Genomic DNA, 26,567 nt, shown 5'->3' with positions numbered 1-26,567 from the left:
TTGCAGCTGCACTCATCCAGGCAAGTGGAGAGTGTTCCATCACACTCCTTACTTGTGCCTTGTAGATGGTGGAAAGGCTTTGGGGAGTCAGGAGTTGAGACACTCGCCACAGAATACCTAGCCTCTGACCTGCTCTTGTTGCCACAGTATTTATGTGGCTGGTCCAGTTAAGTTTCTGGTCAGTGGTGACCCCCAGGATGTTGATGGTGAGGGATTTGGCGATGGTAATGCCATTGAATGTCAAGGGAAGGTGGTTAGACTCTCGCTTGTTGGAGATAGTCATTGCCTGGCACTTCTCTGGCTCGAATGTTACCTGCCACTTATCAGCCCAAGCCTGAACGTCGTCCAGGTCTTGTTGCATGCGGGCATGGACTGCTTCATTATCTGTGGTGTTGTGAATGGTGCTGAACACTGCAGTCATCAGCGAACATCTTCATTTCTGACCTTGTGTTGGAGGGAAGGTCATTGATGAAGGAGCTGAAGATGGTTGGGCCTAAGACACTTCCCTATGGAACTCCTGCAGTGATGTCCTGGGGCTGTGATGATTGACCTTCAATCACCACAACCATCTTCCTTTGTGCTAGGTATGACTCCAGCCAATGGAGAGTTTCCCCCCCCCCCCCTGATTCCCATTGACTTCAGTTTTACTAGGGCTCCTTGATGCCACATTCGGTCAAATGCTGCCTTGATGTCGAGGGCAGTCACTCTCACCTCACTTCTGTAATTCAGCTTCTTTGTCCATGTTTGGACCAAGGTTGGGAGCCGAGTGGTCTTTGCGGAACCCAAACTGGGCAGGTTATTGGTGAGTAAGTGCCACTTGACAGCACTGTCGATGACACCTGCCATCACTTTGCTGATGATTGAGAGTAGACTGATGGGGCGGTAATTGGCTGGGTTGGATTTGTCCTGCTTTTTGTGGGCAGGACATACCTGGGCAGTTTTCCACATTGTCGGATAGATGCCAGTGTTGTAGCTGTACTGGAACAGCTTGGATATAAGCGCGGCTAGTTCTGGAGCACAAGTCTTCAGCACGATAGCCGGGATGTTGTCGGGGCCCATAGCCTTTGCTGTATCCAGTGCACTCAGCCGTTTCTTGATATTACATGAAGTGAATCGAATTGGCTGAAGACTGGCTTCTGTGATGGTGGGGACCTCGGGAGTAGGCCGATATGGATCATCCATTCAGCACTTCTGGCTGAAGGTGGTTGCAAACGCTTCAGCCTTGTTTTTTGCACTCACGTGCTGGGCTCCACCATCATTGAGGATGGGGATATTCATGGAGCCTTCTCCTCCTGTTAGTTGTTTAATGGTCCACCACCATTCACGACTGGATGTGACAGGACTGCAGAGCTTTGATCTGATCCGTTGATTGTGGGATCGCTTAGCCCTGTCTATAGCATACTGCTTCCGCTTTTCAGCATGCATGTAGTCCTGTGTTGCAGCTTCCCCAGGTTGGCACCTCATTTTTAGGTTCGCCTGGTGCTGCTCCTGGCATGCTCCTTATTGAACCAGGGTTGGTCCCCTGGCTTGATGGTAATGGTAGAGTGAGGGATATGCTGGGCCATGCGGTTACAGATTGTGGTGGAATACAATGCTGCTGCTGATGGCCCCCAGCGTCTCATGGATGCCCAGTTTTGAGCTGCTAGATCTTTTCTGAATGTATCCCATTTAGCACAGTGGTAGTGCCACACAACACGATGGAGGGTGTCCTCAGTGTGAAGACGGGACTTTGTCTCCACAAGGACTGTGCGGTGGTCACTGCTACCAATACTGTCACGGACAGATGCATCTGCGATCAGTAGATTGGTGAGGATGAGGTCAAGTAGGTTTTTCCCCTTGTGCCGGTTCTCTCACCACCTGCCGCAGGCCCAGACTGGCAGTTATGTCCTTCAGGACTCGGCAGTTCGGTCAGTAGTGGTGCTACCGAGCAACTCTTGGTGATGGACATTGTTGTCCCCCACACAGAGTACATTCTGTTCCCTTGCTACTCTCAGTGCTTCTTCCAAGTGGTGTTCAACATGGCGGAGTACTGATTCATCAGCTGAGGGAGGGTAGTAGGTGGTAATGGGGGAGAGCCAGTGGATGTGGTGTACCTTGACTTCCAGAAAGCCTTCGATAAGGTTCCACACAAAAGATTATCATGCAAAATTAAGGCTCATGGAATTGGGGGCAAAGTATTAACGTGGATAGAGAACTGGCTGGCGGATAGAAAACAGAGAGTTGGAATAAACGGCTCGTTTTCGGAGTGGCAGGCAGTGACCAGCGGGGTGCCGCAAGGATCTGTCCTGGGACCCCAGCTGTTCACAATATATATAAATGATCTGGATCAGGGAATTGGATGCAATATTTCCAAATTCGCTGACGACACTAAACTAGGAGGAGGGGTGGGCTCTGATGAGGATGTCAGGAGGCTACAGTGCGATTTGGACAGGTTGGGGGAATGGGCGGATACGTGGCAGATGCACTATAATGTGGATAAATGCGAGGTTATCCACTTTGGGGGTAAAAACAGGAGGGTAGATTATTATCTAAATGGCAATAGATTGGGAGATGGGGAAGTGCAGAGGGACCTGGGTGTTCTTGTGCACCAGTCACTGAAGGAGAGCATGCAGGTGCAACAGGCGATTAAGAGGGCAAATGGTATGTTGGCCTTCATATCAAGGGGGTTCGAGTATAGGAATAGGGATACCTTACTACAGCTGTACAAGGTGCTGGTGAGACCGCATCTGGAGTATTGTGTACAGTTTTGGTCGCCCCATCTGCGGAAGGATGTTCTTGCCATGGAAAGAGTGCAACGGCGATTCACCAGGCTGATACCTGGAATGGCGGGAATGACCTACGAAGAGAGATTAAATAGTTTGGGCTTGTACTCACTGGAGTTTAGAAGATTGAGAGGGGATCTCATCGAAACATATAAAATTATGGCAGGCCTGGACAGGCTGAATTCAGAGAGAATGTTTCCAATGGCCGGGGAGCACAGAACCAGGGGCCACAGTCTAAAAATAGCGGGCAAATCATTTAAAACAGAGATGAGGAAGAATTTCTTCACTCAAAGAGTGGTGAGCCTGTGGAATTCCCTGCCACAGAGGGCTGTGAAGGCTAATTCAATAAATATTTTCAAGAGAGAATTGGATATATTTCTGAAGGCTAAGGGGATTAAGGGTTACGGAGAAAAGGCGGGGACGGGGTACTGAACTGGTAAGATCAGCTATGATCTCAGACGAAGATCAGCCATGATCTCATTGAATGGCGGAGCAGGCTCGAAGGGCCAAATGGCCTACTCCTGTTCCTATCTCTATGTTTCTATGTAATCAGCAGAAGGTTTCCTTGCCCATGCTTGACCTGAAGCCATGAGACATCATGGGGTCCGGAGTCAATGTTGAGGACTCCCAGGGTCTCTCCTTCCCGACTGTATACCAGTGTGCCAATGTGACAGGACATACCCAGGGATGGTAATGGAGGAGTTTGGGACATTGGCTGAAATGAGAGTAGGAAGAGTTGAGGTTCACCTCTGATGAAGAGAAAAAAGGTTAATGTTGCAAGTTTCCCCTTCTCGATTGCTGTATGTCATTTTGTTTTAAGATTCTTGAATCTGGTCCTGCAGATTTAGTGCACGACGATTGCTATTCACTTTACTCTGCTCCTGTTGTCAAGATCTATCCGTTGGCTCAAAGCTCCTCTGGTTGTGATTGCAGTTGGTCAATCTGCGATAATGGGAGGGGAATGTTGTGGGAGTAGACGGAGGTGGATAGGTGAGGAAACCCAATGCATTCATGTTTCCGAACAGCAATCGGAGGAACTCGAAGAGGGTTTAGCCTGTTCATTTTGAAAGTTTATTTTTCTGGAGCAGTACGTTATAGGACAGTGATTTGTGTGTGTGTTGATTGGCTTTGTTTGGATCACCCAGTAGCCCTGGGTGCCAACCTACTCAACTCAGCAAATGCAACTAATTCTAGCAGGACCACATGATGGACTCCTCGAACGTACAATATTGGAAACCATTGTATCGTAGGACCGTGTATAAATTCTTGGCTAGCTGGCTCTGTTTTAGACCCTTTTTATTAAAAATTTCTTTTTTTCAAAATTTTTTTTTATTGTTTAAAGGGTCTAAAACTAAACTTACCTTATTGTAGATTCTTTAAAATAATAAACCTGTGGAAAAGAAAATTCTAAATTACACTAAAACACCACTTACCTGTAAAAGTAAATACTTGCGTGTGCTTTTTACAAGCGTAAAGACCGGAGGCCTTTAGATATGCGCAAATCCCCCAAAACAGAGGAAATCCAAGACGCACATGCTGCCCCCTACAGTGCACGCGCTAGCCTCTTCAACTCTTGGGTTAGAGGAGAGGAAATGCCGGTTTTCAGCACATGCGCTGTGCATGCTGAAAACCGGCATTTCCTCCGGCCAGACACGTGAGTACCCCCTCCGTACTCACGCGTTTGGGGAGAAATTACTGCCCCATTGTTTTGATGCAATTAGACAAAACTTCCTTCTGTGCCAGTTAACAGACTCCAAGCTTCTTCAGCTGTATATTTACTGAGGCTGGGCATTCTCTGTGCGCCTCAGTTCCACGTCAGTGCAGTGCACCTGCCAGCTGAGCTGAGGGATAACCGTGCTATCGTTGCAGAAGCAAATCTTTAAAAAGTACCGAAATTGTCTGACCTCTGGGAATCCATGGGGTCCCAGGAACCCGGTGTGAATACTGGAGGCCCTCCACATCAGGCATCATTGGGTGAAGCAAGGACAAATTGTGCTTAAAATGTGTGTTGGGAAATTCCCATGTTTGTGTGCAGAAGTAGTAGTAAATCGCCAACGTTCACCATGCTTATCCCTAGAATTTCCTTTTTTCTTTTTAGCATCTCATTCTGTAACTTGATCCGGATTGGTTGCCTGTTCTACTGATTAGTCTGACATGGCATTCACCTACTTAATGGTGCGCCATTTCAAATTAAAAGCAGTTTAATTTAATGGTGGGAATTGAGTAACCCATGGCAAAAAGGACTTGCTGCTGCTGCAACTGAAGATTGATGCACTTATTAAACAGGAGATCTGTACAAGTCCATTTGTGTGTTTATTACCCGAGTTTAATGCAGCTCACAAATGCATGCTGAGATAACAGGCGGCCTTTGAGAAGGACATGGAGACTGATAGTTATTGAACTGTCTGGAAACAGATATCTTGATGTAACCTTGAGAAGGCTACGTGACTGGCAGTGATGATGTGTTGGCTGCGTGATTATTTTACAGTGAATTCAAATTGGGATTTTGAATGTTGGAAATGGACACTACCCCTTGCTCTTTGTGTGTTTAGAAATGTAGGTTGGCGGAATACAAATTGGATCATTAGCAAAATCTCTCCTTGGGCTAACGATTTTATTTTAAACGGGCTATGTAAATAGATTGATTTTAGGTACCTAAGCTTTAAATGAAGGCTGTGATGCCCCTCTGGTTTGACTCTGAGCTAGTGAACATTCTGTTTTATACACTTGGGTGTGTGCACTGGTTTGTTAATGAGTGCATTCCCCCTCTTCTCTCCTCATGCTGGGTTAGGATTCAAAGGGTCTCTCGTACCTCATCAAAGTTTCCATTCTTGATGTGTCAATTTGACAGCGAGGGTCAGCAGGCTATTGTGTGTGTGTGTGTAGAGCATCAGAAGAGGAACTCGATCCTGCCCTTGCCCAGTGTCCACATACAGGCAGGTTCCAGCAGTGATTGTTGGATTAACATGATAGCAAAATACTGCAGATGCTGGAAATCCGAAGTAACAACAGAAAATGCTGGAAAAACTCAGCAGGCCAGGCAACATCCGTGGAGAGAAAATAGAGGCAACGTTTCGGGTCAAACCCTTTGTCAAGACTGGAAAGGCACAGGAAATGTAACAGATTAAAAGGCCAAGCTGGGAGAGAACAAAAGAGAAGTGAAGAGACATTAAGAGGTATTCAAAACGAGACGAGATGGTGATAGGACTAGAGGAGACAAAAGACGGCTCTAGATGTGCGGGTTAAGTTGATTGGCTATGATAAATTGACCCTTAGTGTTAGGGGGATTAAATACGTGGGGTTACAGGGATAGGGTGGGATATGTGTCGGTGCAGGCTCGATGGGCCGAAATGGCCTCTATCTGCACTGTGGGGTTTCTGTGATTCTGTGATAGATTAGGTATGAAATGCGCTGGCAGAATGGGAGACTGCTGCCATGTGGGAGAGAGAAAAAAGGGGGGGTGGAAGGGCCAAAACAAAGGTGTGGATAAAAAATAAGTAAAAATGTAATGGGGGCCGAGGTTATGATCTGAAATTGTTGAACTCGATATTGAGTCCAGAAGGCTGTAAAGTGCCTAATCGGAAGATGAGGTGCTGTTCCTCGAGTTTACACTGAGCTTCCGTGGAAAAGAGCCCGAGTACAGTGAGGTCTGAGTGGGAATGGGGCGGTGAATTAAAATGACAGGTGACCGGAAGCTCGGGGTCATCCTTACGGATGTTCAGTGATCTGTGTGGCTCGGTTTCAGTATCGCTGCTGCCTTTACTAACTGAGCCACCAGCGGAAGCTCCAACCAGAAGCTTTGATTCCTTATTAAATAGGATGTAGGTCCAGTTAGAGTAAATAGCAAACTAATGGAGTGCTTTAGGTCAACAGTTGGGGTGAGATGAGGATGCACACTGCTGCCTGATTTATTCAATCGAGTACTGGAGACGGTAGTTAATCTTGCACTGAAAGGTGATATTGGGGGAGTCTTTGTAGGTGGCGTGATTTTAAATGATCTCCGATTTGCTGATGACATTGGCCTTATAACAACATTTAAAACAGATTCGCAGACTAACTGATCAGGTGTACGTAATGAGTAGAAAATTTGGATTACACATCAATATAAAAACGACAAAGGTCACGTCCTATGAGAACCATCGGGAAGATTTACACCTTACACTTGGCGGGGATGCAGTTGAACAGGTGGAAAAGTTTGACTACCTCGCTGGGTTAATGTCAGAGAATGGGAACTGTGAAGAAGACACCGAAAGAAGGATTGGACTTGCTTCTGTGCGTTTGGAAGATTAAGCAGAATATGGAAGACTAAAGATATTTTGGTTAAAAAAATAAAGGTGAGCGTTTATGAAGCGATGGTTATCCCCATATTATTACACGGATCTGAGCGCTGGAACATGAGAAAAGTTTAGGAACAAAAGATACGAACAGCAGAGATTGGATCATTGAGAGGAATAGTGGGAGTATCTGTGAAATGAAGAATGATATAACATTGCTTGGACAAGAAACAACATTTATACAGAAGATCCAAGAGAGACGACTGCGATGGTTTTGGAGAATGTTTGAAGACTGGAAACCGTCGAATACTTTTCATTGACCTGCACACAGAGGTAGATGGAGCAAGAAGCCCAAGGAAGTGCTGGACAGTGTTGGGAGTCACTTGTCACAGAAAGGGATACAGGTGACTGAAGCAGCCCAGCTGGTTCAGAACCGACACTGGAGGGAATTCATTGGGTCCCATTCTCACTGCTGAGCTGAATGATGGGAATTTAGTCATAGTAACTTGCTGATCTTGCGCAATAAAAATTTCTGCAAGATGTTGAACCATTAAATAGTCTATTTTTATCAATAAGAATCTAGCTGTTTAACACGGCGGTGTGTATTCATCAACTGAAACGAAGAATCCTCTGAGGATCGTGGCTGATCTGTACCTCGACTCTATTTACCTGCCTTTGTTCCATATTCCTTAATACCCTTAGCCAGCACAAATCTAGCAATCTCAGTCTTGCAAGCTCCATCACATCCCCAGCATCCACCGCCTTTTGGGGGAGAGAGTTGCAGATTTTCACCACCCTTTGTGGGAAAGGTGTTTCCTGATTTTACTCCTAAACGGACTAGCTCTAATTTTAAGATTTTGTCCTCTCATTCTTGATTTCCCTCATCAGAGGAAATATTTTCTCTCTCTACCCTATCAAAACTTTTTAACATTTTAATTACTTTGATCAGGTTACCCCGCAACCTTCTATTCTCGGGGAAATGTAAGTAAAGTCTTTGCAATCTGTCCTAATTTAACCCTTTAAGTCCCCGATATCATTCTGGTGAATCTGTGCTGCTCCCCTCCAAGCCCAGTATATCCTTCCTGAGGTGCGGGGCTCAGAACTGAACACAGTGCTCCAGGTGAGGTCTAACCGAGGCGCTCTACATCTGTAACATAGCTTACACCCCTTTGTATTCCAACCCCTTGAGATAATGGCCTTTCCTACAGCCTTTTTGATTATTTTTTGTATCTGTGCACTAGCTTTTAGTGACATGTGTACGTGGACATCCAAATCCCTTTGCTCCTCCACAGCTCCCAGTCTCAACATTAAGAAAATATTCTGATTTGTCTTTCTTAGATCCAAAATAAATAACCTCACATTACCCCACCTTAAATTCCATCTGCCACAGTTTTGCCCATTCACTTACTCCATCAATGTCCCTTCGTAATTTCATGATCCCATCCACACAATTTACTGTACCTCCTAACTTAATGTCATCTGCAAACTTAGAATAGAGAATTGTCTATCCGTCACTCAAGTCATTTATAAATATGATGAAAAGTTGAGGCCCCAGAACAGATCCCTGGGGAACACTATTTGTCACATCCTGCCAATCCGAGAATGTTCCCTTTATCCCCACTCTCTATTTCCTGCCTCCCAACCAATTACCAACCCAAGTCACACGATAATCTCCAATTCCGTGCAATCTCATTTTTACTAATGATCACTCGTGCGGTACCTTACCCGATGCCATCCAAAGGTCCATTTAGGCAACTTCCATAGACACGCCCCTCTCCACCATGCTAGTGAGCACAAAAAAATTCAACTCGATTAGTCAGACATGGCCTACCCTTCACAAATCCATGTGCTACTAACCTGTTCAAGTGCTCAGTCACTCTGTCTCTGATAGATTCCAGTAACTTCCTCACAATTGATGTTAAACTGACAGGGCTGTAGTTACCTGGCTTCTCCCTGGTTACCTGGTTTCTTCCTTATAAAATGGAGTAACATTGGCAATTTTCTAATCTAAAGGCACAGGCCAGGAAATTGGAGCCCTTCACGCCGGCGCGGAACATGGCAGCTGCCATTTTGGGCGGTCGGCAGAACTGCCGTTGCCTGCGCTCGCTTCACATATTTAGATGAGCCAGATCGTGACATCAATCGGCATGCATTGCTTGAATTGACGCACAATTTCTGGGATTTTGGACGTCGCTGATCTTAAACCCCTCTTCAAACCACACACGGAAGAACGTGCGTGCAGCAGTACAACAGAGCCGCTGCCAGCGCTTCGGAAAGGGACACACACAACTTTCAGGTAAGTTTTTAGTTTTTTGCTTTTGGTCTGGTTTCTTTACGTTTTCTTGGAGTAGCAACTTGGTGTAAGACATTTAAAAAGTTGTGAAAGTGTGAAGGTCTGCTGGACGCTTGCAAGGCTTTGGTTCTTAAAGGAAGGTCTCTGCGAACACCACTTGCTCTCAGCCCTGGGGGCTCTAGTTGCAGTCTCCCTTGGGCTGCTGCATGACATGGAGATGGAGCAGAGGCAGCAAAGGGGACAAGCTGCTCACAGAGGGAGAAGGAGCTGGAAGAGGAGGAAGCAGAAGTGGAGGAAGCAAAAGGCCCAGACAGCCCCTTTCTGGCAGGATATCCGGGATCAAATCATCTGCCTCCTGTGCCAGTGACCACAGCCCCAACTCCTCTTTCCACATTTGTCCCACACCTTACCTTCTCTACCTGTTACTGACCATCACAGCATCATCTTTGCCATGATACTGAAATAAAAGCCACCACAAAGCAAACTTTCCAATCCAACTTTATCTATATATTCATCCAATATGACATCATGAAATCAACTAATCATCCTTCTGCATTCCCTTAGTGACTGTCTGTCTTGCATGTGCCTTTGCCTATCCTACTGATGTCATGCAGCGCTACCCCAGTGGCTGCAGCATGGCTGGTGAAAGGCTGCTGACTTTCAGTGGGGTCACTGCAGATGGCCTTGCAGGACAACCTTGAGGAGCTGGTGGCTGGGAGTGTGAAATCAAGTGATGGTGTTTCTTCTTCTTCACTCTCCTCTCCCTCTTCTTGGTCAACCACTGGCTGAGCAGGCTGCATTTCTTGGGTGTGTGAAATGAGGAAGGCACAAGAGTAGGGCTGTGGTGAGGGAGGGTGGAGCAAGAGGCACATGCTTACACCATGTCCAGCTTGTGGGATGTGACGAGGAGGATATCAGCATCTTTTATTCTTTCAGCCCTGCCAAGAATGGCCAGCACCACCACCTCCAAGGGACTGAGGTGAAGCTAGGAATGTGCGGTGTGCCTCGTGTTTGGTCGAGATTGTGGGTATGGCTTTTGAAGATGCATTCACAGACCTTGACCACTCATCTGAGGTCATGAAACTTCTTTGGGCACTGGAGCCAGGTCCTGGGGTAACAATGCTGACTGTGACCGCCTCGATGATCTGGTCCCACATCCTTCTTTCTGGAGGGCCTCCTGGCCCCCTGTGGGTAGAGGACCTCTCTTCCAGTATTCACACCTTTGCGCAAAGCTCGAGTGCTGCATCAGAGACCCTGGGTACACTTTCCCTGGCCTGTTGAGCCATTTGTGTTAGTGCTTTTACCATTTTTATCTGCAGAAGGCAGCTCAGCTTTATGAGCTGCAGACTGCCTTGAAGAGGAGCAGGCTAGCTTTATAGCTAGCCTCGCTCCAGCAACGAGAAGTTTGGTCCCCCTGCAGAGTGCGCAGCCTGTCAGCAGCGTGTTCAGTGCTAGGCTGTGCGTTACAATCATGGTAATTAGCAGGCAGCACGAAGTTGATGTGCTGCCTGTGCTTTTTGAATGGGTGTGGGCATATCGTGATCGCGGTGTCCATACCCATTTTCCAGCGTTACCGAATTTCCCAGCTACAATTCCTGAAGAACTTCGGAAAATTATGACTAATACCTTTTCAATTTCCTCATCTATTTCTATTAATACTTTGGGGTAGAAACCATCAGGTCCTGGAGATTTGCCTATCTTAAGTCCCATTATTTTCACCATTATCATTTTTTTTGTTTTGGTAGATTTATTACTGGGTTCCCTTGTACCACTGGTAGTTTGTCCTCTTTCTCCACTGTGAAACGGATACAAAGTGCACATAGAAACATAGAAGATAGGAGCAGGAGTAGGCCATTCGGCCCTTCGAGCCTGCTCCGCCATTCAATGAGATCATGGCTGATCATCCAAATTCAGTACCCTGTCCCTGCCTTCTCCCCATGTCCCTTGATCCCTTTAGCCTCAAGAAATATATCCAACTCTTTCTCTTGAATATATTTAATGAACTGGCCTCCACCGCCCTCTGTGGTAGAGAATTCCATAGGTTCACCACTCTCTGGGTGAAGAAATTCCTCCTCATTTCAGTCCTAAATGGCTTACCCCTTATCCTTAGACTATGACCCCTGGTTCTGGACTCCCCGGCCATCAGAAACATCCTTTCTGCATCTAGTCTGACCAGACCTGACAATTTTATAGGTTTCGATGAGATCCCCTCTCAATCTTCTAAACGCCAGTGAGTATAAGCCCAATCGACACAATCTCTCCTCGTACGTCATTCCTGCCATCCCAGGTATCAGCCTGGTGAATCTTCGCTGCACTCCCTCCATGGTAAGAACGTCCTTCCTCAGGTAAGGTGACCAAAACTGCACACAATACTCAAGGTGCGGTCTCACTAAGGCCCTGTACAACTGCAGCAAGACATCCTTGTTCTTGTACTCGAACCCTCTCGCTACGAAGGCCAACATACCATTTGCCGCCTTAACCGCCTGCTGCACCTGCATGCTTACCTTCAGCGACTGGTGCACAATAAGACCCAGGTCTCTTTGCACTTCCCCTTCTCCCAATCTATTGCCATTCAAATAATCTGCCTTCCTGTTTTTGCCACCAAAGTGGATAACCTCACATTTATCCACATTATAGTGCATTTGCCATGTTTCTGCCCAATCACCCAACCTGTCCAAATCGTACTGGAGTTTCACAACATCCTCCTCACGGCTTACCCTCCCACCCAGCTTTGTGTCGTCTGCAAATTTGGAGATATTACATCCAATTCCCTCGTCCAGATCATTAATATATATTGTGAACAGCTGGGGTCCTAGGACCGATCCTTGCGGTACCCCACTAGTCACTGCCTGCCACTCGGAAAACGACCCGTTTATTCCAACTCTTTGCTTTCTGTCCGCCAACCAGTTCTCTATCCAAGGCAATACCTTGCCTCCAATCCCATGTGCCTCAATTTTGCACGCCAATCTCTTATGTGGGACCTTATCGAAAGCCTTCTGAAAGTCCAAATACACCACATCCACTGGTTCTCCCTTGTCTATTTTACCAGTTACATCCTCAAAAAAAATTCCAGTAGATTAGTCGAGCATGATTTACCTTTTGTAAATCCATGTTGACTTTGTCCGATCCTGTCGCTGCTTTCCAAGTGCTCTGCTATTACATCTTTTGGTGTGGAGATGCCGGAGTTGGACTGGGGTGGACAAATGTAAGAAATCACACAACACCAGGTTATAGTCCAACAGCTTTATTTGAAATCACTGTGATTTCAAATAAAGCTATTACATCTTTTATAATAGACTCTAGCATTTTCCCCACTACCGATGTCAGGCTTACCGGTCTATAATTCCCCGCTTTTTCTCTACCACCTTTTTTGAATAGCGGGGTAACATTAGCTACCCTCCAATCCATGAGTACCGTTCCAGAGTCTATCGAGTTCTGGAAGATGACCAGCAATGCATCTACTATCTCTAGGGCCACTTCCTTAAGTACCCTGGGATGTAGACCATCAGGCCCTGGGGATTTATCGGCCTTCTATCCCATCAATTTTCCTGAAACACCATTTCCCTACAAATACTGATTTCTTTCAGTTCCTCCCTTTCATCAGACCCTATGTTCCCCGGCATCTCTGGGAGGTTATTTGTGTCCTCCTTTGTGAAGACAGAACCAAAGTATGTATTTAGTTGGTCTGCCATTTCTTTGTTCCCCATTATAAATTCCCCTGATTCTGACTGCAAGGGACCTACGCTTGACTTCACCAATCATTTTCTCTTCACATATCTATAAAAGTTTTTACAGTCAGTTTTTATGTTCCCTGCAAGCTTACTCTCATTCTATTTTCCGTTTCTTAATTAATCCCTTTGTCCTCCTTTGTTGAATCCTAAACTGCTCCCAATCCTCAGGATTATTGCTTTCTCTAGCTAATTTATATGTCCTCTCCTTGGATCTTATGCCATCCCTAATTTCCCTTGTTAGCCACGGTTGAGTCACCTTTTTTTGTTTTATTTTTATGCCAAACTGGGATGAACAAATTCTGTAGCTCATCCATTCGGTCTTTGAATGTTTGCCATTGCCTATCCACCATCAACCCTTTGAGTGCCATTCCCCAATCAATTCTACCCAACTCGCTCCTCAGACCATCGTAGTTTCCTTTATTTAAATTGAGGACCCTTGTCTCTGAGTCAACTACTTCATTCTCCATCTTAATGAAGAATTCGATCATTATTATGATCGCTCCGACCCAAGGGGCCTCGTACAACAAGATTGCTAATTAATCCTTTCTCGTTACATAATACCCAGTCTAAGATGGCCTGATCTCTGGTTGGTTCCTCGACATATTGGTCCAGGAAACCATCCCGTAAACACTCCAGGAATTCCTCCTCCACAGTATTGTTACTAATTTGGTTGGCCCAATCTATATGTAGATTAAAGTCACCCATGATGACTGCTGTGCCCTTATTGCACGCTTCTTTAATTTCCCTTTTAATGCCATCCCCAACCTACGCCTTACTGTTTGGAGGTCTATACACCACTCCCACTAATGTTTTTTCCCCTTAGTATTTCTCAATTCTACCCATACAGATTCCACATCATCAGAGCTAATATTCTTCATTACAATTGTATTAATCCCTTCTTTAACCAGTAATGCTACCCCAACTCCCTTTCCTTTTTGCCTATCTTTCCTGAATATCGAATACCCCTGGATGTTGAGTTCCCAGTCTTGGCCATCCTTGAGCCATGTTTCCGTAATCCCAACCAAATCATATTCGTTTACCTCTATTTGCGCAGCCAAGTCATCCACCTTATTACAAATGCTCCTCGCATTAAGACACAAAGCCTTCCGGCTTGTTTTTTTAACGCTCTTAGACCTATTCGAATTATTATTTACTGTGGCCACGTTTGATTTAAGCCGTTGATTTCTCTGACTGCCACTTTTGTTTTTCTCCTTCCTATCTTTTGCTTTTATCCCTGTTTTCCTTTCCTCTGTCTCCCTGCTCAGGTTTAACATGTCTTCCACTTCCTTATTATCCATTATATATCTATATTTAATGGGACCACATTCCCCTTTACCACTCTCTCTTAAAAATTGCTGTTAGCTTTGATATCCGTTACAAGTTTTCTTTTAATATTCTCTCTTTGCACCTCTTATTTTCTTTGGGGGAGAAACTCTGTTGATTTGCGCCTCCCGTTAGCACCTGGGGCGCAAAGCAACTAGCGGCGTGGCCCGGCGCCGCCAACACCTCCCGCAAAATTCAGCGGAAGGTTAGCAGCGGCGGTAACCATTGGCGCCCCCGGCGATGACGTCATCACCATGTGCAGCACCCGGCTCGCGCCCCAGCTGCGATCTTCGGTAGCACCCCCTGACTTGCCGCCAGACGCTATGTCCGACAGGGTCGGGGGGGCCTACCTGTGGCCGGGGCGGCGCAAATGAAAGGGGATGTGGCTGACGGCCATTTTTGTTGCTGGCCGTCTGCCAGCACCTGCCCCCGTTGCTGTCTCCACCCTCCTGTGAAGCCCCCCCCGCCCCCCGCGGGGTGCCGGCTGCACTCTGTGAGCCTGGCACTTCTCTTCCGTGCCGGGCTCTTTTTTGCCGGCATTCCGATCCCTGGTGGCGCAGCTGGGCCCTGGGTTGCGCTGCGCTAGGCCCCTCCCCTTTAAGAAGGGGAGGAAGGCCTGCAATACCGCGGCGCGATGTGCCGCGATATTCGCTCGCAGTGCCACAAGAGGGAGGTGGGGCACTTCCAGTGAATTTCGGGCGCAGGGCGCTAAAAGTAGCGCTCCAGCAAAGTTAGCATCCCAAAGGGGGCGCGACCCAATTTTTCCCCCTTTCTATCCATTTGTACAATTTTAAAGGGGGTGCAGGAACTGAGGCCTGGGGGTGTACGTACGCAAGTCTTTGAAGGTGGCAGGACAAGTAGCTAAGGCTGATTTTAAAAAAGAAAAAAAAAAAAGAAAAAAAAAAATGCTTTATAAACCAAGGCACAGAGTACAAAAGCAAGAAAGTTATGATGAACCTTTATAAATCACTGGTTCGGCCTCAGATGGAGATTGTGTCCAATTCTGGACACCATATTTTAGAGAAGGTGCAGAAGAGATTTACTAGAATGGTACCAGAGATGAGAGACTTCAGTTATGTGGAGAGACTGGAGAAGCTGGGATTGTTCTCCTTCGCGCAGAGAAGGTTCAGGGGAGATTTGATCGAGGTATTCAATAACTTGAAGGGTTTTGATGGGGAGAAACTGTTTCCATTGGCGGAAGGATCGGGAACCACAGGACACAGATTTGAGGTAACTGGCAAAAAATCCGGAGGTGAGATCAAGAGTTTTTTTTGCACAGCGAGTTGTTGTGATCTAGAATGCGCTGCCTGAAAGGGTGGAAGCAGATTCAATAGTAACTTTCAAAAGGGAATTGGATAAATACTGGAAGAAGAGAAAGTAGCCAGGCTATAGGGAAAGACTAATCGGAGAGCTCTTTCCAAGAGCCGGCACAGGCACGGTGGGCCGAATGGCCTCCTGTGCTGTAAGATTCTGTGATGCGTTTTGTAGCTCTCCCAGTCAACTGGATTGCCACTTTTCCTTGCATTTGTTTAAGCCTATTTTAGCTTGATGCTGTCTTCTTGCCTCATTTGTTGACCATTGTTGCTTAACTACACAAATGGAACCTTTGCCTTTTTATAGGGACATAGGAACAGGAGGAGGCCATTCAGCCCCTCGAGCCTGTTCCGCCATTCAATGAGATCATGGGTGATCTGCGGTCTAACTCCATATACCCGCCTTTGCCCCGTATCCCTTAATACCTTTGGTTAACAAAAAATTATCAATTTCCGATTTAAAATTAACAATTGATCTAGCATCAATTGCCATTTGCAGAAGAGAGTTCCAAACTTCTATCACCCTTTGTGTGTAGAAGCGTTTCCTAATTTCACTCCTGAAAGGTCAGCCACTAATTTTTTGACTGTGCCCCCTAGTCCTAGAATTCCCAACCAGCAGAAATAGTTTATCTCTATCTACCAGTCGGAGCACGGAGCCTGGGAGGTGAGGAGCCGGTATAAAAACCGGAGAGCAGTGAGGCCCGAGAGCAGTCGGAGCACGGAGCCTGGGAGGTGAGGAGCCGGTATAAAAACCGGAGAGCAGCGAGGCCCGAGAGCAGTCGGAGCACGGAGCCTGGGAGGTGAGGAGCCGGTATAAAAATCGGAGAGCAGCGAGGCCCGAGAGCAGTCGGAGCACGGAGCCTGGGAGGTGAGGAGCCGGTATAAAAACCGGAGAGCAGCGAGGCCCGAGAGCAGTCGGAGCACGGAGCCTGGGAGGTGAGGAGCCAGTATAAAAACCGGAGAGCAGCGAGGCCCGAGACTAGTCGGAGCACGGAGCCTGGGAGGTGAGGAGCCAGTATAAAAACCGGAGAGCAGCGAGGCCTGAGAGCAGTCGGAGCACGGAGCCTGGGGGGTGAGGAGCCGGTATAAAAACCGGAGAGCAGCGAGGCCCACCAACTCGGCAGCGGGGAGAGAGGTAAAAAGTAATCAGAGTGTGACGTCACCAGGGAGCAGGTAAGTGATTGGTTGGTGAGTATTTCTCTCTTTTCAATACAAGCTTGACTTCTGTGGTGTTAAATTTCTAGGGTCTGTGGTGTTAAATTTCTAGGGTCTCTGGTGTAGTGGGGACAGTTGGTAAATAAAGCGCCCTAGAGTATACCTGTAACTGGGGTATTGAATAATTTTTTTAAATTAATTAAAGGAGTAAGTCATGGCAGGAGAGTTCAGACCTGTGTTCTGCTCCTCTTGCTCCATGTGGGAAGTCAGGGACGCTGCCAGTGTCCCTGACGACCATGTGTGCGGGAAATGCATCCAGCTGCAGCTACTTGTAGACCGCATTACGGCGCTCGAGCTGCGGGTGGATGAATTTTGGAGTATGCGCGATGCTGAGAGGGTCGTGGATAGCACGTTTAGCGAGTTGTTCACGCCTCAGGGTAGGGCTGCACGGGGTGACCATCAGGCGGAGCAACAGAGGCAGGCAGGAAGTGCAGGGAACCCCTGCGGACATCCCCCTTTCAAACAAGTATACCAAGTTGGATACTGTTGAGGGGGATGACTCACCAGGGGAAGGCAGCAGCAGCCAGCTTCCTGGCACCAGGGATGCTTCTGCTGCTCAAAGGGAGGAAAAAGAGTGGGAGAGCAATAGTGGTAGGGGATTCTATCGTAAGGGGAACAGATAGGCGTTTCTGTGGCCGCAAACGTGACTCCAGGATGGTTTGTTGCCTCCCTGGGGCCAGGGTCTGGGATGTCACTGAGCGGCTACAGGGCATTCTTAAGGGGGAGGGTGAGCAGGCAGAGGTCGTGGTCCACATTGGGACCAACGACATAGGAAGGAAGGGGGATGAGGTCCTGCATCAAGAATTTAGGGAGCTAGGTAACAGATTAAAGAGCAGGACCTCGAAGGTTGTAATCTCTGGATTACTCCCAGTGCCACGTGCTAGTAAGTATAGGAATGGGAGGATAGAGCAGATGAATGCGTGGCTAAAGAGTTGGTGTAGGGGGGAGGGTTTTACTTTCCTGGATCACTGGGCCTGCTTCTGGGAAAGGTGGGACTTGTACAAGTCGGACGGGTTGCACCTGAACCAGAGCGGGACAAATATCCTTGCGGGGAGGTTTGCTAGCACTGTTTGGGGGGGGTTTAAACTAACTTGGCAGGGGGATGGGATACAGAGGGGAGCTGAAATAGGAGGTGATGTGCTGCCAAATATAGAGGAAAAAAAGAAGTCAGCTTGGTAGACAGGGCAAATATATAAGGGCAAGGCTGGATGGCATCTATTTTAATGCAAGGAGTCTTGCAAATAAGGTGGATGAACTGAAGGTGTTGATAAACACATGGGAGTATGATATTGTTGCTATCACGGAGACATGGTTGAGGGAGGGGCAAGACTGGCAGCTCAATATTCCGGGGTACAGAATCTTCAGGCGAGACAGAGGGGGAGGTATAAGAGGAGGGGGTGTCGCAATATTAATTAAGGAGTCAATTACTGCAGTAAGGAGGGATGATATATTAGCAGGCTCCTCTAATGAGGCCATATGGGTGGAGCTTAAAAACAAAAAGGGGGCAAGCACTTTGCTGGGAGTGCACTATAGGCCTCAACAGTCAGGGGGAGATAGAGGAACAGATATGTAGGCAAATCTCAGAGAAATGTGCAAATAATAGGGTAATAATAATGGGGGATTTCAACTTCCCCAATATTAACTGGGATAGTCAGAGTGTGAAAGGCTCAGGGTGTAGAATTCTTAAAGTGCATCCAGGAGAGCTTTTTGAGCCAGCATGTAGAAAGTCCTACAAGAGACTGTGCAAACTCCACACAGACATTCTCCCCGTGTTTGCGTGGGTTTCCTCTGGGTGCTCCGGTTTCCTCCCACAGTCCAAAGATGTGCAGGTTAGGTTGATTGGCTATGATAAATTGACCCTTAGTGTTAGGGGGATTAAATACGTGGGGTTACGTGTTGGTGTTGGTGTAGGGGTTACGGGGATCGGGTGGGATATGTGTCGGTGCAGGCTCGATGGGCCGAAATGGCCTCTATCTGCACTGTGGGGTTTCTGTGATTCTGTGAGGGGGCGGTACTGGACCTAATTCTAGGGAATGTGGCCGGCCAAGTGGAAAAAGTGCTAGTAGGTGAGCACTTTGGTGATAGTGACCATAATATGGTAAGATTTAAGGTGGTCATGGAAAAGGACAGGGATGGGCCGGAAATAAAGGTTCTAAATTGGGGGAAGGCCGATTTTTAATAGGATAAGGCAGGATCTGGCCAAAATGGACTGGGATCAGCTACTTGTAGGATAATCCGCATCGGAGCAATGGGAGGCTTTCAGAAGGGAGATTGAGATCATACAATGGCAACATGTTCCTGTAAAGGTCAAGGGTGGTTCCAAAAACCACAGGGAACCTTGGATGTCAGGGGATATACGAGAATGGATTAGGAAAAAGAGGGCTTTTGGTAGATACAAAAGGCTAAAGACGGAGGAAGCCCTAGAGGAGTACAAAAAGTGCAGGGGGATACTTAAAAAAAGAAATTAGGAGATCAAGGAGGGGGCCATGAAATAACACTGGCGAGCAAAATAAAGGAAAATCCTAAGATGTTTTATAAGTATATTAAGGGTAAGAGGATAACTAGGGAAAAAATAGGGCCCATTAGGGACAAAAGTGGCAATGTGTGTGTGGAGCCAGAAGATGTAGGAGGGGTTCTAAATGAATTTTTTGCATCTGTTTTCACTATGGAGAAGGACGATGTAGACATAGAAATAGGGCGGGGGGGACTGTGATATGCTCGAACATATTAACATCGAGAGGGAGGAGGTATTGGCGGTTTTAGCTGGCCTAAAAATGGATAAATCCCCAGGCCTGGATGAAATGTATCCCAGGCTGCTGTGTGAGGCAAAGGAAGAGATTGCGGGGGCTTTAACACATATATTCAGGACCTCTCTGGCCACAGGGGATGTGCCAGAGGACTGGAGAACCGCTAATGTAGTACCATTATTCAAGAAAGGTAGTAGGGAAAAACCGGGGAACTACAGGCCAGTGAGCCTAACATCAGTGGTAGGAAAATTATTGGAAAAAATTCTGAGGGACAAAATTTGTCTCCACTTGGAGAGGCAAGGATTAATCAGGGATAGTCAACATGGCTTTGTCAAGGGAAGATCATGTCTGACTAATTTGATTGAATTTTTTGAGGGGGTGACTAGGTGTGTGGATGAGGGTAACGCAGTGGATGTGGTATACATGGATTTCAGTAAGGCCTTCGATAAAGTCCCGCACAGGAGACTGGTCAAGAAGGTAAGAGCCCATGGAATCCAGGGTGCCTTGGCACATTGGATACAAAACTGGCTTAGTGGCAGAAGGCAGAGGGTGATGGTCGAAGGTTGTTTTTGTGACTGGAAGCCTGTGGCCAGTGGGGTACCACAGGATCGGTGCTGGGTCCCTTGTTGTTTGTGGTCTACATTAACTGACTTGGACATGAATGTAAAAGGTATGATCAGTAAGTTCGCGGATGATACAAAAATTGGTAGGGTGGTAAATAGCGAGGAGGGTAGCCTCAGTCTGCAGGACGATATAGATGGGTTGGTCAGATGGGCGGAACAGTGGCAATGGAATTTAACCCGGAAAAGTGCGAGGTGATGCACTTTGGGGGGACGAACAAGGCAAGGGAATACACAATGAATGGAAAGACCCTAGGCAAGACGGAGGGTCAGAGGGATCTGGGTGTGCAAGTACACAGATCCCTGAAGGCGGCGGAACAGGCGGATAAGGTGGTAAAAAAGGCATATGGGATACTTGCCTTCATTAGCCGAGGCATAGAATATAAGAGCAAGGAGGTTATGATGGAGCTGTATAAAACACTGGTTAGGCCACAGCTGGAATACTGTGTGCAGTTCTGGTCGCCACACTACAGGAAGGATGTGATCGTGTTGGAGAGGGTGCAGAGGAGGTTCACCAGGATGTTACCAGGGCTGGAGCGCTTCAGCTATGAAGAGAGACTGGGCAGATTGGGTTTGTTTTCCTTGGAGCAGAGGAGGCTGAGGGGGGACATGATTGAGGTGTACAAAATTATGAGGGGTATAGATAGGATGGATGCTGAGGAGCTTTTTCCCTTAGTAGAGGGGTCAATAACTAGGGGGCATAGATTCAAGGTAAAGGGCGGGAGGTTTAGAGGGGATTTGAGAGAACCTTTTTCACCCAGAGGGTGGTTGGAGTCTGGAACTCACTGCCTGAAAGGGTTGTGGAGGCAGGAACCCTCACAACATTTAAGAAGCATTTGGATGAGCACTTGAAATGCCATAGCATACAAGGCTACGGACAAATGCTGGAATATGGGATTAGATTAGACAGGGCTTGATGGCCGGCCGCGGACACGATGGGCCGAAGGGCCTCTATCCGTGCTGTATTACTCTATGACTCTACCTGATCTGTTCCCCTTAATATCCTGAAAACTTCAATCAGATCACCCCTTAACCTTCTAAACTCTAGGGAATACAACCCTAGTTTGTGTAATCTCTCCTCGTAACTTAACCCTTGGAGTCCAGGTATCATTCTGGTAAACCTACGCTGCACTCCCTCCAAGGCCCTTCAACGGTGTGATGCCCAGAACTGATCACAGTACTCCAGGTGTGATCGCATCAGAGTTTCGAACAGCCTGCAGCATAACTTCACCCCCCTTGTATTCTAGTCCTTTAGATATAAAGGCCAGCATCCCATTAACCTTTTTGATTATTTTCTGTGCCTGTTCATGACATTTTAATGATCTATGTACCTGAACCCCCCCCCCCCCCCCCCAAGTCTCTTTGAGCATCCACTGTTTCTATCTTTTCACCATTTAGAAAGTACCTGTTTTATCCTTTTTAGGTCCAAAGTGGATGACCTCACGTTTGCTTACTTTGAAATCCATTTGACACAGTTTTGCCCATTCACTTAATTTATCAGTATCCCTTTGTAATTTTAAAGGGGTATGTACTGGTTTATATTACATTTTTGAATATTCCCACTGTTACCCATTAACAATTCTGCCCAATTTATTGGGGTTAATTTATTTCTCATTCCTTTGAAGTTTGCCTCACTTAAATTAAAATCCTGGTTTGTTTGATCTTTAAAACATATTGTCCTGAATTTGTGAGGGTAATGATGGTGAATTAGGGGGTTGGGAACCTGTGCAGGGAGACAGAGGAAAGGGAAGCAAGGATAGAAGCAAAAGACAGGAAGGAGAAAAGCAAAAGTAGAAGTCAGAGAAATCAAGGGTGCAAATCAAACATGGCTGCAGTAAACAATAATTCTAATTTTTGAGGATGTAACTGGTAAAATAGATAAGGGAGAACCAGTGGCTGTGGTGTATTTGGATTTCAAAAGGGCTTTCGATAAGAGATTAGCGTGTAAAATTAAGGCACATGGGATTGGGGGCAAGGTATTGACTTGGATAGAGAAACTGGTTGGCAGACAGAAAGCAAAGAGTTGGAATAAATGGCTCTTTTTCCGAGTGGCAGGCAGTGACTAGTGGGGTACCGCAGGGATCAGTGCTAGGACCCCAGCTATTCACAATATATATTAATGATCTAGACGAGGGAACTCGATGTAATATCTCCAAGTTTGCAGATGACACAAAGCTGGGTGGGCGTGTGTGCTGTGAGGAGGATGCCGAGACACTCCAGTATGATTTGGACAGGTTGGGTGATTGGGCAGATGTATGGCAGATGCAGTATAACTGTGGATAAATGGCGAGGTCATCCACTTTGGTGGCAAAAACAGGAAGGCAGATTATTATCTGAACGGCAATAGATTGGGAGAAGGGGGAAGTGCAATGAGACCTGGGTGTCCTTGTGCACCAGTCACTGAAGGTACGCATGCAGGTGCAGAAGGCGGTATGTTGGCCTTCGTAGCGAGAGGTTTCTGAGTACAGGAGCAAGGATGTCTTGCTGCAGTTGTACAGGGCCTTGGTGAGACCACACCTTGAGTATTGTGTGCAGTTTTGGTCACCTTATCTGAGAAGGATGTACTTGCCATGGAGGGAGTGCAGCGAAGATTCACCAGACTGATACCTGGGATGGCAGGAACGACATATGAAGAGAGATTGGGTCGATTAGGCTTATATTCGCTAGAGTTTAGAAGAATGAGAGGGGATCTCATTGAAACTTATAAAATTCTAACAGGACTGGACAGACTAGATGCAGGAAGGATGTTCCCGATGGTCAGGGAATCCAGAACCAGGGGTCACAGTCTAAGGATAAGGGGTAGGCCATTTAAGACAGAGATGAGGAGGAATTTCTTCACCCAGAGAGTGGTGAACCTGTGGAATTCTTTACCACTGAAGGCAGTAGAGGCCAATTCATTAAATATATTCAAGAAGGAGTTAGATATATTTCACAGAAATCACAGAAACCCCACCGACACATATCCCACCCTATCCCCGTAACCCCATGTATTTAATCCCCTAACACTAAGGGTCAATTTATCATAGCCAATCAACCTAACCCGCACATCTTTGGACTGTGGGAGGAAACCGGAGCACCCGGAGGAAACCCACGCAAACACGGGAGAATGTGCAAACTCCACACAGACAGTCACCCGAGGCCGGATTCGAACCCGGGTCCCTGGCGCTGTGAGGCAACAGTGCTAACCACTATGCCACCGTGCTGCTTAAGACTAAGGGGATCAAGGGACATGGTAACTGAATTTGGATGATCAGCCATGGTCGCATTGAATGGCGGAGCAGGCTCGAGGGGCCGAATGGCCTACTCCTGCTCCTATCTCTGTGTTTCTATGTTTAGCGTATCCCCCTGAAACTGATCGCAGCTTCTGGATTTAGCTAAATGCGGAAATCCTGAAATTGCAGTCAGTCATTCACTGCTTCCGACACTGCCTGCGTGTGCCCCCCTCCCCCCTCCACCCACCCCATACCCCAGCAATCGATGTCATCGGGGAAAATCAATTAAACTGACAAACTTGGGCTTTTCTGTGATAATATCGCTGGTTAAATACCCCATTAAATATTAGACCTTGTTGGAATTGGTGTAAACTGGGGTTTTAACAGCGTATTGACTGGTAAACAAACAGTTCTGGCCCTGAAAAACCCATTTTTATATTTTTGGAGTGTCAAATTTCTCCATTATGATAATTACAATTTTTTAAAAACTTTAAATTAAAAAAAAAAATGTGTTCATGATATTTCAGCTTCTACCTTATCCCTATGTGAAAGTCCCAATCTTTATTTCACTGTCTAACATTTTTAAAAAGTCCGGATAAAAGCAGCTTTGCGTTTCCTGGTTCCCTGTCTGGGAGAATTCTGCAATGTGATTGGTTTACTTAAACAGCTTGTTGAGGTCACAGCAGCATCGCCATAGGAATCCCCCTATTCACAGCATTCCATCAATTGAATGAAGAAAAAGGCAAACCTCTTGCCACAGGGGCAGGATCTCTGTGGGCAGCTTTCTTCAGGCCAGCGGTGAGTGTCTTTGCTTCGCCACTGACCGCAAATTATGGGCCGTTGTTCTGGAAAACTGTCCTGAATACATTGGGGAAAGGGTATTGTAAATTCTGTGTCTGTTCCTGGCCAGCTGCTGGTAAGCTAGTTGGCCTGTTGGTAATGCTTGCTGCTTAGTGTAAGCAGTAGGTGTGAATGACCCACTTTTCTCCAACTGAATGTTGAATTTCACAGATTTTACACCGGATTACATAGAATATTTGGCACAGAAACAGGCCATTCGGCCCAACCAGTCCGTGCCGGTGTTTATGCTCCACTCAAGCCTGTCTTTCCTCACCTAAATCTATCAGCATAACCCTTTGTTCCCTTCTCCCTCATATGTTTATCTAACTGCCCCTTAAATGTATCGATACTATTCACCTCAACCACTCCCTGTGATAGCGAGTTCCACATTCTCACCACTCTGGGTAAAGAAGTTTCTTCTGAATTCCCTATTGGATTTCTTTGGTGACTATCTTATGGCCTCTAGTTATGCTCTTCCCCACAAGTGGAAACATTCTCTCTGTATCCACTCAATCAAAACCTTTCATGATTTTAAAGACCCCCTCAACCTTCTCTTTTCAAGAGAAAAGAGACCCAGCCTGTTCATCCTTTCCTGATGGGTATAACCTCCCATTTCTGGTATCATCCTGTAAATCGTCTCCGCACCCTCTCCAGTGCCTCTCTATCCTTTTTATAATATGGTGATGAGAACTGTACGCAGTACTCCAAGTGTGGTCTAACCAAGGTTTCGATACAAGTTTAGCATAACTTCCCTACTTTTCAATTCTATCCCTTTAGCAATAAACCCTAGCGCTTGGTTTGCCTTTTTATGGCCTTGTTTACCTGTGTCGCTATTTTCAGTGATTTGTGTATTTGTACTCCGATCCCTTTGCTCCTCTACCCCATTTAGATTTTTATTTTGCAATATGTGACCTCCTTATTTTTCTTTACTAAAATGTAATAAATCACATTTATCTGTGTTGAAATTAATTTGCCAATTATATGCTAATTCTGCAAGTTTATTATTATGGTAGGACAGCCACCAGTGGAACAGTGTACTCTAACACACGGAGTTTGAATGAGTGACTGTAAAGCTCACTGCCGCTGTCAAACTCAGTGGCGTTTGCCTTGTGGGGGTCTCGTGTGAAGGATTGGTTTGGGGCCCCTACATTTTACTAGACACTGATACTATATACTATCTGTTTAATCTGGTGTCAAATCCTCGTGCGTACGATTGTGAAAAGACATGTTTGCAATAGGTAATCTAAAACTAGCTGACAGAATGATCAGGGATCAGCTATTGCCATTGTGTAGATTCCTTTCACTCGGATTCGCTTGGCCCTGCATATTATATATTCAACTAGCTGGGGGAGCCCGGCGGTGCCGAGGCTTTCTCGAGGGCATGTTGTTGTTGGAAGAGAGAGAGGGAGCGACTGGGGGGGAAGAGAGAGAGAGAGAGAGAGAGAGAGAGGGAATGAGAGAGAAGGAAGGAGAGAGAGAGAGAGAGGGAAGGAGAGAGAGAGAGAGAGGGAAGGAGAGAGAGAGAGGGGGGGAAGGATGAGAGAGAGAGAGAGGGGGAAGGAGAGAGTGAGAGATGGAAGGAAAGACGCGAGATGGAAGGAGAGAGAGGGAAGGAGCGAGAGAGAGATAGTGAGAGAGAGAGGGAGTGAGAGAGAGAGAGAGAGTAGATTGGGAATGTGAGAGAGAAAGAGAGACTGGGAGTGTGAGGAGAGAGAGAGATTGGGAGTGTGAGAGAGAGATTGGGAATGTGAGAGAGAAAGAGAGACTGGGGAGTGTGAGAGAGAGAGAGATTGGGAGTGTGAGAGAGAGAGAGATTGGGAGTGTGAGAGAGATATTGGGAGTGTGTGAGAGAGAGATTGGGACTGTGAGAGAGAGAGAGATTGGGAGTGTGAGAGGAGAGATTGGGAGTGTGTGAGAGAGAGATTGGGAGGTGTGAGAGAGATTGGAGTGTGAGAGAGAGAGATGGGAGTGTGTGAGAGAGAGAGAGAGATTGGGAGTGTGTGAGAGAGAGATTGGGAGTGTGAGAGAGAGATTGGGAGTGTGTGAGAGAGAGATTGGGAGTGTGTGAGAGAGAGATTGGGAGTGTGTGAGAGAGATTGGGAGTGTGTGAGAGAGATTGGGAGTGTGAGAGAGAGATTGGGAGTGTGAGAGAGAGATTGGGAGTGTGTGAGAGAGATTGGGAGTGTGAGAGAGAGAGAGACTGGGAGCATGTGAGAGAGAGAGATTGGGAGTGTGAG

At 46.7% G+C, this 26,567-nt stretch overlaps 2 protein-coding genes across 8 annotated transcripts in view; both read left to right on the top strand.

Moving 5' to 3' along the window:
- LOC147109737 (zinc finger protein DPF3-like) overlaps positions 1-9,324 on the top strand; it is a 103,851-nt gene extending 94,527 nt beyond the window's left edge. For 2 of the 5 annotated variants that reach the window (XM_086003867.1, XM_086003863.1), the window contains one exon: positions 9,050-9,323. In XM_086003867.1, coding sequence (XP_085859993.1) covers positions 9,050-9,156 — 107 coding nt within the window. In that variant the 3' untranslated portion in view covers positions 9,157-9,323. Of the gene's footprint in view, positions 1-9,049 lie in introns of all 5 variants that reach the window. The other 3 variants (XM_086003865.1, XM_086003866.1, XM_086003864.1) reach the window with 3 other exon arrangements.
- The window catches only part of lipeb (lipase, hormone-sensitive b), a 576,644-nt gene that overhangs the window by 537,402 nt on the left and 12,675 nt on the right, over positions 1-26,567 (top strand). The window lies entirely within an intron of this gene.

The sequence above is a fragment of the Somniosus microcephalus genome, chromosome 12, assembly GCF_052327205.1.
Source record: "Somniosus microcephalus isolate GS21.2 chromosome 12, FLI_Smic_1.0, whole genome shotgun sequence".
Classification (NCBI taxonomy): Eukaryota; Metazoa; Chordata; class Chondrichthyes; order Squaliformes; family Somniosidae; genus Somniosus; species Somniosus microcephalus.
The sequence above is the reverse complement of the archived record's forward strand: the minus strand, read 5'-3'. Positions and strand labels throughout refer to the sequence as shown.